At 44.6% G+C, this 12,627-nt stretch overlaps 1 protein-coding gene across 6 annotated transcripts in view; it reads left to right on the top strand.

Moving 5' to 3' along the window:
- The window catches only part of LOC121627242 (collagen alpha-1(XVIII) chain-like), a 39,372-nt gene that overhangs the window by 15,299 nt on the left and 11,446 nt on the right, over positions 1–12,627 (top strand). For all 6 annotated transcript variants that reach the window (XM_041966041.1, XM_041966036.1, XM_041966035.1 and 3 more), the window contains exons 2-7: positions 7,526–8,067; positions 9,668–9,748; positions 9,829–9,888; positions 10,295–10,370; positions 11,835–11,977; positions 12,088–12,105. In XM_041966041.1, the coding sequence (XP_041821975.1) occupies positions 7,526–8,067; positions 9,668–9,748; positions 9,829–9,888; positions 10,295–10,370; positions 11,835–11,977; positions 12,088–12,105 (920 nt within the window). The remainder of the gene's footprint in view (positions 1–7,525; positions 8,068–9,667; positions 9,749–9,828; positions 9,889–10,294; positions 10,371–11,834; positions 11,978–12,087; positions 12,106–12,627) is intronic.

Below are 12,627 nucleotides of genomic sequence, written 5' to 3' on the forward strand. Positions count from 1 at the left end.
CTTGTCCTCAATTCAACATTGACAGATTTACTTTATTTTCAAACTTGAAGTCAAGTGATGTCACCTGAGGTCATTTATCAGACTTCATGCCTTTGCAATAGTTCTGCAGAAGACCCCTTTCTGGTATCCATTGCAGCGAACGCCATGTCTGCTTTTATTGTTGTGACTTTTTTGTTGCATTTGTGTGTGCAGACTGATTAGATAAACAGAGTGAACAGATAAAATAAGAGTAGACATGATGTCGACTGTGGTGAATGCCTAAATTCAGGCATGTTTCAAGTCTCTGCAGGTTGAATTTCAAAACATGCTGACATCAGTAGATGCACTGAGCTAACTGATGCCTGGAAGGTTGAAAATGGCCGCTGACAATATAAAGTATAAACAATGTGCACATAATGGGATGAAACATGCAAAACGAGCGGTACGGTCTTTGCAGATGCCCAGATGAGGTTGTTTTCCGCACGAACGCATGACGCAACACCTGAGTTCACCTCACTGTCCCAGGCTGCATGCCACTTTCATGTGAATGTCTCATCTGCACAGTGCAGAACTGCATCTGCAAAAGCACCGTTTTTGTGTGATAAGTCAGCAATGGTCAGCAACAGCAACGTTCCAGGTTCTTTCAAGACTCTCCCTTCGTTGCAGCTTTTGGTACCAATGCTTCACAAAATCCTCCACTTCTTTAATGATTATGTGCACCCAAGTCCATTCTGGTTGCAACAAACACATTAACACATGACTTCCTAGATTGAGTCAGCCGTTCCCTGAGTATAAAACGTCAAGACAGGAAATGCTCCAGAGGCCCATGTCCAGCCTTTTAGTGGCTTCATAAATTGTGCAGCATGGAGTCCTCATCAGGGGAGGGTTGTTGCTGTTTTGACTCCTCTCTCAGGGGTTAACTTTGCTACATGAAACCATATTTATCAAACGTTTTCCCACAGGAATATTGAATGTAAATGTTTCAGGTTTAAGTGGCTGAAACTCTTGTTTGGATAACCCTTAAGCTCAGACATAAACCATTCGTAGCTCAAAGTTGGAAAGCTGTAAAACACAGATAAGTATGTTAAATGAGAGCATGTTTTATCCTACAGGGGACTCCTGAATGCACACTTTCTACATTATGCTGCTGCACATGCAAGATATGAAACATCAGTGTTCTTGAATTCCCAAACACCCGCATTGGCTACTTCATTTATCACCCACAGAAAAGATAAAAGGACGAGGGAGAAATGGGACGTTCAGGGTCTTTCTCAGCAAACAGGGACCAGAGCAACATGTATTTTATTCTAACTCCTCTCAGTTATTTATAAGGGTGGTATGTTTGATCAGGGGATCCAGGGAAGATGCTGGTGGAGCAAGAATCACTCTTTCTCCCATCACGTCCTACTCCTGCATGCCAGTCACGCATTTCGTCCTGGGTTATCTGCTTCATCGTTTCTGATCAGCTGGCGTGTGGATTTAGAGGCGAGCGGTGTCTCAGCGAGGGAAAACAATTGGGCCATCTGTGGTTGGGAGGATGGGTTGGGGATGGCATTTATGATGGCGGCTGTGGGTGGGAAAGTGGTCCGCTCCGAAGAAAGAGTGTGGCGATTGTGTGCTCGCTTTGGGAGAGAGGGCAACGGTGTCGAGGTGATTAACAAGGGAGCCTTGTGACTGGGCGGCTCGGAGTCTCTGCCAGAGGTCAGAGGGCACGCCCAGTCGCCCACCCTCTGGACCAGTAACACTTGATGGGTGGTAACCAAGTGTCTGGCCGACCATTATAAGATGAGCAGAAACAGAAAGCGGGGAAATACCCTCTCTTTCAGGAGAAGTGGCTCCCAGTCAGTACACAGGATTCTTCAAAAACACTTTAATCGCTTAAAGCTGCACATTGGGCCAATTTACAACATCATTAATTAACCATCCTTCCTGTTTGCCTGAAATTAGCCTTTTTTCAGTTCAGTGGTCTGCTGGTTTTGGCTCCTGCAGCCATAGCAACAGCAGCAAAGGTGAAAAGCAGACAAGTCAGTGCACTCAGCAGCAGTCTTTTGCTTCAGAGTTAGATCAGAAGATGCCTCTCATACATGCACGTATCAGGGTGTTTCCCTGTGTTTTCAGTCTTTATGCTAAGATAAGCTAACTAGCTGCTGGCTATAGCTTCATATTTAGCGTACAGCCATGACAGCGGTCTCTATATTTTAACGTAACTCATCTAAAGGCAAATAATCAGATTTCCCACTATGCATAAGTGTCTTTATTAAGGAGACACTATTGTTTTGAGGGATTTACCCACATTAGAGACTAAAAATCAGTATTTTTTGGCTTCTGCTGCTTCTACTTTATTTATCTGTCGCTCGTCCCTCAACTGTAAATGCTCGTTAACACCCAGCAGTCTTAAACAAAATGATCAGTTCAGTCAGCCACAAAGAGGATAAACGATCAAGATGCAACAACTATTTCAAACCTCGATGCCCGGAGGAAACCCCCCCCCCCCCCCCCATCAGTCAACTTTAATTTGCTCTCAGCTCTCGGCTCGTTCAGGATTAAGGTCTGCAGAGGGAGGCTGCAGACGTGTCAGCTGTCCCAGCCTCCGTCTGAAGTGTCCACTGATGCCACCCGGCTTTTCGGGCCAGCTGGTTCGGCCCCAAACGGGCAGAACTACAGCTGGAGGTGTTAATGCTGCAAGCTAATTGGCAGGGGGGTCACTTTGTGGATGTGTTTGGCCTCAGAGTGCAGACGTGCACTCCACTCTTTAAGAATTGTATTGCAGCTGACATTAGATTTAAATAAATGTGCAGTATGTAGTCATGTATGAGCAGTAAACCTCACTGCTGCAGCCTTTTCCAAGGGTTTTAAAAGGAATTCTTCCTTGCTCAGATGTGGGACAGACGATGTGGAGATAAAATGCCAGTTTGACGGGACAGTATGTAGTGAGGCTGGAGCTGTTTGTTCTTTGTACCACACGAAGATTCATCCAGCACAAGAAATGCTATAATTTCCTTTGTTGTCAGCTTTGTTCTGTTGCCATCTGGATGGAGTTATAATCCCTTTGCACGACGCTTCTGCATGTATGTCATCAAGTTTGGGCTGCTGAGGAGTCGAACGCTGACTCTGCCTCGTAAAAACACTTTTGCACGTTGTATTCTGGTTGCCTGTACGGTGCACTGTTGTTATCACTCGACGTGTTTCTGCTCCACTTTCCAGAACAGTGTGGCCGTACAAGTACGCCACCCCGCCTCCTGGAAATCAATTTCACATGCAACTGTTGTGCCACTGATATGCACGCATGCACATGTGTATCTTAATAAAAAATAGAGAAGCTCGGAGGGACTTTAAAATCTTGCCTTAAAAGGAAATGTCATTTTTTGTACCTCCAGGGAAAGATTCAGTTTTTTATCAAGTTAATTTGGAGTATCAGATTGATGCATCTCATCTATACAAATCTGCAGGTTTTACATGCAACTTTTTTATGCGTTTTCTCTTTGTTTCTTCGCCTCTGGGGAACAGTTTTTCTTGCCCCCGTGGAGGCATTTTACACTCCTAAACCTCTGGAGGAGTCCATTAGTCACACGATGACATTTCAGCCTGTTTTAACTGGCATGTCGTGTCCGTGCAGGCTTTTGGGACTGAGTCTGTCTGTGTGCTTCATCCTCTTAAGAGTCCCTCATGGTCCACTTTCCCATGGACATCTGACACGCATTTCCTTCCTCCGTCTGTCCATCTGTCCATCTCTTCTCTTCACACAGTGAAACAGGCATCTCTGTGGTTAAATGTTGGAAAATACAGACATGGCTGTTCAGTAATCCTCTGTAACAGAATGCATGAGGTCACTTTCTGTTTGCCGACGCCTTCTGGGCTGTGAGACATAGCTGTATGTTGTTCGTCCACACAATGGCTCCTGTTGGCATGGAGAGGGGAGGGAGGCAGACGCCATGAGCGGACATCTGGGTTAACATGATGACAGTTTCAGAGGCAAAGTTCTCACATTTGGGTGTCATGCAGGCTTCCATCTGTGCTCTGGAGAGCGGCCAAGTCAAAGAAACAGCTGATTACTGGATTAAAGTAAGATTTAAATGGTCACTTTTGGTGGTCATCATGTTCAATAAGAAATATAAGATGCAGCATTTTTGCCTAATTAGAAATAAGAGATCTGATCCAAACCATGCAAAACAGCTCCAGACCTAACGTTTGAGGACGGGGTGCAAACATTAAACGTACCCAGCTACATTTTAAGAATGTGTAAGTGAGATAACATCATCAGTGATGAAGCTGAAAGGAAAAGCTCCAGTCCAACCACAGCTCTCCCACCAGTTCAGCCAGTACCAGTCAAGGCTCTCAGGACCATCAGCGACTATAATTTCATACCACCATCATTGTGGTTGCAAGGCAGTTATATAACAACACACATCTTTCTATTTTCTGGACCAGAGCTGCAGTCTCGGTCTCACGCTCTGAATTTATTGTTTTTTCCTCCACAAGAAGGATCACAAGACAACAAACAGGAGAGTTACTCGTAATGATGTTTATTTTTCTGGCAAAGAACACTTTTCAGCTTAGCTGGTTGGGAAAAGGGGCTTTATTGCAACAACATGAATAATGTACAGGTGAGCTGGTCACATGGGCAGGTTGAAACACGCTTATTCTTGCAGGGAGTTAGAGGAGAAGATTGATCATTGGAAAATTATCTTTTCTCTTGTTTTGGTATGAGGATGTGTTGCAAAGAGCTGCTGATTGCAGATTTTATCACCTTCAGACGGAGTCAGGCTAGCTGTTTCCCCCAGTTTCCAGTCTTTGTGCTAAGCTAAGCTAACAGGTTGCTGGCTGCACTTGACAGAGATCCATAGATCCATCGTAACACACACACTGAGATAGGTTGAATATTCCTACTGTGCTGATGTTCAGTGATGTTTTGACCCTTTAATCAACACATCAGCTGATTGACTAATAAAAGTAAAGCTGGTCTTTTTGTTAATTTACATTTTTAATTATCCAGAAATTAAGAAGAAACTCTTGCGTTTTCTACTTCCTCTCCTGTTAATCATCTTGTTTTGCATTTTGGTTCACAGGAAAAGCATGAATGCATTCAGAGCCTGAGACTCAGATTTAAACTGTGATGAGGAGAATCAGAAAAGTGTGTGTAATTGTTATATAATGGTCCTGTAGCCACAGAGTTACTGGTATGAAAGAACAGTTGGCAGGAAATGCTCTTGTTCATGGGAGCCTTAACTATTACTGGCTGAAGGGGCTGGTTAGTGGGAGAGCTGTGGTCGGACTGGACAGCTTCCAGATGTGAATGTATGAAGTGAAACGGGACCTGGCTTGAGAAAAAATTCACATCCCCAAGTTTCCTTAATGTCGTTTATCATTTCAGAAATTGAATTCTGCATACACAGCCCACCTGATGTGTGCAACAGCTGCAGCAGCTGTGTCACAGTGAGATTAACCAATAGCAGGTGCCCGCAGTGGGAAGCTGACCGCCCGGCATGCCCTGCTCGAGCTCCAGTCGGGTGAAATCCCACAGGATCCAGGCTTAGCTGTGGCTGCTGTGCAGGTCCAGGCAACATAAGCAGCATTCATGCAGCGGGCTCTGTGCATATAGCTGTTGGTGTGTGTGCGAACATGTGTTGAGGATAACTGCAGATGTGCAGTTAGTTATGAGCCGGTCGTCTCATAAATAACTTCCCATTGCAGAGTGTTGGTTGACATAATGTGACTTTCCTCTGAGCAGGTGGAAAGGTGTGCAAACACTCCTGAGTGAGGCTTTACAGACACAGTTAGCAGCCTGTGTCCTGTCGAAACAATAACTTGATCCTTTAAAGTAAGTGTAAGGGTGAAAAGGGGTTTTCATGATAGCAGCTAATGCTAAAAACAACATCACAGTGGAAATTTCACAACACTTTTCTTGTTTTATGGCTAACTTGATCAATGTGCCGTTGTGTCCAATACAATATCTTGCAGAATGGCAACATTTAATTTAAGCAAAAAGTTGTTTTAATTGTTCACAAAGGCAACGCAGGTTTATCCAGCACTTAGATTTATGACCAATTACCTGCAAATCCTAAGACAGTCCATCAGCCTCAGCTGTACTTTTTGTTTACTGCTAGTAAATGTTAGCATCAGCATGTTAGCTCTGTCATTAGCATCCCACCCGTGCCTAATCACTGCAACACAGAGCTTGTCAATAGATAATTTTAATTAGTATTTTAAAATGATCTTGGCTACAAACTCACCCTTTGCTTCCTTTGGTAAATCTTTTGTTTTATATATATATATTTGCAAATGTGCAAATGCAAAAACATGCAAATGTTGTGTTTTAATTTTGCAGGCATCTCCCTGTTAAGTGCAAGCTGGTCTTTGTCAGACTTCTATTTTCCTTTGACTGAACACGTAACAAGCTCTATGTGATACGTTCACATCATTTAGAAACCTCAGGAAACCCCCGCGGCCGCTGACCTCTGTGACCCTTTAGCCTTTAATGCACAGATTGTAGCTGTCAGTCATGAATGGGGGAGGACAGTTGGTCCTCAGGAGAGCGCTGAGTGGAAGTGTCTGCCAGGCCAGAACGTTTCTCCCCTGTGATGCCGAGTTATGAGAATGTAATCGTTGGACTGGAAGCTGCTGCTCATTTCCCTTTGGGATATTTGTATCTATGGGAACTGAAATATCAGCAGTCCCACAGATAGCGTAGCATAAAAGTAGAAGCTGGAAGTCAACAATAGTTAAAGCACTCAGCCGGTTTACGCAGGCCGCCACACAAACATGGAGGATGACTTTCTGACCTCTGCACACCTGACACGTGTTTTGTGCACGATTGTCGGGTTTGAACAGTGACAGAAATTGTAAGTCACTGCCTCCTCCAGGACACCGTTCAGTGACCCAACAAGCTCTCTTTCCCCTTTAAATCCCACTGTGGTTTCCTGTTTGACCCGCGGGGCCACTGTGGTTTAGGGTTTGTTGTTCCAGAGGCGCTCGACACGGCTGAGTTGAGTCTCATCTCATTTTTCTTCACTTCCTGCAGTTTCAGCACGCCCTAACCTTTATTTTGTCTTGAGACCTCTAAAAGCATTCTTCAGTCAGAGGAAAGGACTTAATTTAAGCATAATAAGAGACATGTGGTCGCTCCTGGAGAGCTGCATTATCTTTCTGTACACTGGTAAATCATTCTGGATGGTTTGTTATGCTCTGAACCACTGAAAATTAAGTTTTCCTTTCCAAAGAACTTGTGATTTGCTGATCATTTCTGTGCTTCAGATTGACTCTTTTGCTGCCTTCAAGTGCATAAATTCAGCTTTTTACACATATACTTCAGATTTTTGGGGGAAATAGTAAGAAAATACGTCTTATATTGAAAGTAGTTTTTTGGAGGTAGGTGATTTTGTTCAGGAAACTCTAAATAATTCTACAGAAGTTACGAAAAAGCAGATTTTTCTAGCTCATATTTGCCATATTTGTGTTTACAGTTGCACTTGAAGGCAGCACATTTCGTTTTTTTTTTTTATCATATAAACTTTCCGTCTCTAAACTTTTGTCTCTGCCTTTCCTGCAGCAGAGAGCGGCGTCTCTTTGATCCAGCTCATCGGCGACCCTCCACCGGATGAGATCTCCAGGGCCTATGGTCCGAGGGGGGAGGTCGCCTACGCCTTCACCCCTGCGGCAGTGTCGGGCCAACCGGCTCTGGCCCACGTCCCCAACCCTTTCTTCCGCCACTTCTCCCTCATCTTCCACGTCAAGCCCTCCACCCCCGCCGCCTCCGTCCTCTTCTCCATCACCGACGGGCCTCAGAGGCTCATGTACATCGGCGTCAAGCTCAGCGCGGTGCGGTCCGGCCGCCAGAGGGTGCAGTTCTTCTACACCGAGCCCGACTCAGAGGCTTCGTACGAGGCGGCCAGCTTTGACGTGCCGAGCCTGGTGGACACCTGGTCTCGCTTCTCGCTGTCCGTCTTCGAGGAGCAGGTGACCTTCTACCAGGGCTGCGACTCCGAGCCGCAGGTGGTGAAGTTTGAGCGTTCGCCGGATCCCATGGAGCTCGACACGGGGGCGGGGATCTTTGTGGGTCAAGGTGGTGGAGCCGACGCCGACAAGTTCCAGGTAATGTTTGAAATGGACACATACGACACATTTAGGGTACTTTTACCTTTAAAATATCAGAATACTCCTTCACTTTTTCCATCTGTCAAGGGGAGAATGATTTTCACTGATCAGATTTCCATCCACAGATCACAAATGATCGACTGAATGCTCCACTCGTGCGTGTTTACTTCTCCTTCAGTGCCTTTGCGGGTGAATTGCTGCACTTCTTTGGGTGTCACCAACACTGACTGTCAATCAGTGGAATATGGTGAAACCAGCAGTAGGAATGTGTGCAGCACAGCTTGAGTGAAACAACGTGGAGACTGATCCTCAGAAAAACATTTCCACTAAGTCTTTCAAACTGTCCTTGCATCCTCCAAATCACCGGCTCCAAACCTGAGGGTCCCGACCCCCACTTGAGGCCTGTTTTCATTCGTTTCTGTGAAGAAAACTAAATGAAATTGTTATTTTTAAGGTTTAGATCATTGCTTAAGATCTAAACTTCTAAAAATCTCAGAGGATAATGAAGACCTGAACACAAGCTGCACTCACAGAGCCTTCACTCTCTGCTAAACAGCCTCGTCCTGCATTGGAAAAGTATTAAAGTCATAAAATAATACCTAGTACAGACAATGAGTTGACTAAAAACGTCCTAAAATATCAGAAAAACTCCTCAGTGGTGAAAAATTTGCAAGAAATAATGAGTTCAAAATTCATTACAACAGTAGAGCACAATGTGAAAAATATAGCAAAGCATAAAAATGAAGTCTACAAGCCGTCTACAAATGTCTGCTGTGTCATTTCTCCTGCATCTGCTGCGCAGAACGATCGCTTTTACAGACCCTATCATCTGTATTTCACAACGCTTTTATTTTAAGCTCCAGCATTTGGAAGAGAAGTCAATCTTCTAACCATAAACTCCAGCAGAGGAAATGCTCAAGTGCTGAAGAGATGTTTGCTCATCACGTCTCTGACAGAGACCCAGAAATGTATCCTCCCCCAGATGTGACCCCCGGGACCTGAGTCGGAGTAACACACTGTGCGCTGACGGAGCAGGTGTGTGGAGGTCTGACCTCTTTGTTGGGTCAAATCCATCTTAAAAGTCTCCCTGTGACACCTCCCGGCAGGTTTGGGTCGCACTTAACCCTCCTCGTCATTGTAAATCTATTGCTTGACTCCTCTCATGTCTGACCTCTGACCTTTTAGGTCATGTGACAGTCATGTGGCTTCAGAAGTGGAGAAACTGATGTGAATGAATGTCTAAACGTTGCTGTGATTCTGAGCTGCATCTCAGGGCTTTTTCTGACAAAAACATCCTAAAACAAAACCTTTTCAAGGGCACAAACTGCTCTCTGAGGCGCAAGATCCTCACCCGTCAAGCGTCGTAAAGTTCAAACTGTGTGTGTGATGTTGAAAAGCCAGAATACAGCCCCTGTTAGAGGGGTGAAAAGGGTTGTACGACGAAGGCAGAGTGGCACAATACTCTGCTCTGCATGAGTCATTTCTCTAAGATTTTACATCTCTTTGGAGATTTCAGAGGAAGCTAATGTCACGACTGAGTGCAAACAATGAGTGTGAAGTGAATGCCTTCAGCGTGTGTGTGTTGGTGTGTTTTCAGGGTGAGATTGCAGAGCTGAGAGTGGTGGGAAACCCCCGGGCAGCCGAGCGTCTGTGTGACGACGAGGACGACTCTGACGCCGTGAGTGTTTCCTTTTTTCGGCGTTTCGGTCAAAGCGTCTGATTGCTTTTGCGTAACGTCTTCGTCTCTCCGTCTCGCAGGCCTCTGGCGACTTCGGCAGCGGTGACGGCGACAGGAGACAGACGGGACACACCGTGAAGGTCAGTTAAAGACACGATCAACACGAGTCCTTGCAGTCGTTTGATGTCTTCAATCAGGCGGCAGGTGCTGTAATCATTCCAACACACATAACTTGAGACTTCTGTCCTTTAATCCACTGCCAAGGTGCATGCTTACCTCATGTAACGTTAGCCTGGATTAGCCTGGTTAATGAAGACTGCGGTGCAAAAGTGTAAATGCTGTCAACATCATGTTGTGATGCTGCAGCTTTTCAGTTAGCTGCAGAACTCAAAGTCCAGATACAAGAAGTTTAAGTTATTTACTCATGTGTAAAGACGCCGTTTGTGTTCAATATTGAGCTATTAGCAGCTTCTTTGCAAAAATACTGTTCAGAATGTAGAAATAAATCAGTGAAAACTGATAAGGTGCCTTCTATCCTACTTCCAGACCACGCCTGCCTCCCTCCGGCCAGTACCTGAACCACCTCTGATCACCTCACAAGGATCCAGACTCAGAGAAACAGGTGAAAGCTCAGTGGAATCACTGACGACCCCAAACGCTCAGTGTGTGGCTGCCATGACGCCCAGCACAGTAAACACACAGCAGAAAAAAAGTGTCGTGGAAGTTTTTAATCATGCAGCAGCCAATGCCAAAGAAACGTCTTGCAGCATCGCTGTGCCTTTATCCAGAAATATGTGCCTAAAGGTTCTTGTCTGGACCTGAAAGTGTCTGCAGGGTTTCAGCATGTTTGTGTGATTTCAAACTCTGTAGCTCCCCCAGGTGGATGTTTAAAGAATTGCAGCATTTTTCTTAATGTTCAGCATTTAACAAGTGGCTCATTAAAAAAAGAAGGAAATTCACTTTAGGTTTTAAAATCTCCTTTAAAGACCCGCATTAACAGATTAGCAGTTCTGAAACTAGGACCAGTTTCTTCTTCCATCACGTGTTCACGCAGGCGTTGACACAGCAACACATTCCCCGCTCTGCAAGCCAACACTTGCGGGCCTCATGCTGCCAGTGGTTGTGTTTGTGTTGACTTTGGATGTCAGGTTTAAGAGGTGGGTCGCCGGGGGCAAACAGAAGTGCAGATTAAGACCAGGATTATGCCCGGATCAACACGGTCATCCTGTCGGAGGTCCTTTACAATCAGTGGATGTTCCAAATTATTCAGTGTGAATTGTTCTTCAAGAGGCTTCAGTGCAAGCTGGAGCTCATCATCTAACATTACTGGAGCCTTAATATAAGTCCTGCTTGGTTTTGAGGCCCCCATGTCAAAATCTATCTTTAGAACCTTCTTTATTTCATCTGATATTCTTCTTATATGTCCTAAACTAAGATAACCTGATACTGGATGTACATTTAAAGAAAAATCTCGTCTTTGTACCTCAGCATGTGATAGTTTGATAGCATTTTAAGTGTCACAAAACTTCCATGAATCCCTGAAGAAATAAAGGTTTGGGGGACTGAACAGAGGGGTTCTTATGAGTCAGGAGCAGCAGTACAGGTAAAGCTAAACGTGGACACTTGTTGGACCAGCTAGTTGTTAGTTAATCAATGAAAACTATACAAAACAAAGAAAAATGTGTGAACATAGATGTGCAGTTGTACAAGATGTTGATCTAAATGTGTCCACTAGGTGGCGTCAGACTGCTGAGAGAAAATGGATCCACAGAAAATCAGTTTCCGTCATCACAGACTTGTTTGGGTTTTTGCTTTTGGTGCTTTTCTACCTTTTTGAACTGTATCAGTGTGATGAAGTTTTATTTAGTAAAAACATACATTTTTATTTAGTTTCTTTACTCTCATTTGGCTTGATTATCAGAAAGCTCATATAACGATCTGCAACTTCGAACACTACATTAAAGTTAGGTCTTCACAAAAAATGTTAATTAACGACCCTATTTTACTAATGCATTTACATGAGTATCCTCTGCATGATGCATTGAAGCGCAGCGTGACTCAAACCCCAACTGATTTCATGCGACAGGCCCTTCAGGTCCCGGCGGTGCTAAAGGTGAGAAAGGCGACAGAGGAGAGAAAGGCTCAAAGGGGGACATCGGCCCCGCAGGACCAAAGGGAGAGTCGGGCTCCAGCTCTGGCTCTGGTTTCTCCTCTCAGGGTGGAGGACAGGTAGGAGATCAGTCTCTGTGTGTGTGTGTGTGTGTGTGTGTGTGTGTGTGTGTATGACTGTGTATTCAGCTGCATAAAATACATCCTGTTCTTCTTGTTTCTTCTTTCAGGCAGAAAAAGGTGCAAAGGTAGGTCACCTGCAGCATGTTCTCTTAACGTTGTTAACACTGAGGAGAGTTTATTCTTTAGTCTGCTTCATTTTATCTGAGATGAAAGACATTTGACCTCTGCTCAAGTGAACACAGTCCAAAGACAAGACCTTTAATGTTCAAACTGATAAAACTTTATTGTTTTTTGTAAACATACACTCAGTCTGAGTTTGATGTCCGACAGAAACTGCTGAAGGTTTGAAAGTGAAATTCTTTCCATTCTCAGCAGTCCAGAGTCTCTGTTGGTCTTTGCACACAGTTTGAATGGGGGACAGGTCTGGACTGCAGGCAGCCAGTCCAGTCCCTGCACTCTTTTAATATGAAGCCGGCGTCTTCAAAGCTTCATCTGGATGGCAGCACGTTGCTCTGGATCCTGAATGTACACGACCTGTTTGTGTCGCTGCATTAAATTCAGAATAAGCAGATTTTTACAAAAATCACTGAAGCTGATGAGCTCAAACATTGAATATATTGTCTTTGTCCTGATTTCAGTTTAGTGTA

This window comes from Chelmon rostratus, chromosome 24 (genome assembly GCF_017976325.1).
Source record: "Chelmon rostratus isolate fCheRos1 chromosome 24, fCheRos1.pri, whole genome shotgun sequence".
Classification (NCBI taxonomy): Eukaryota; Metazoa; Chordata; class Actinopteri; order Chaetodontiformes; family Chaetodontidae; genus Chelmon; species Chelmon rostratus.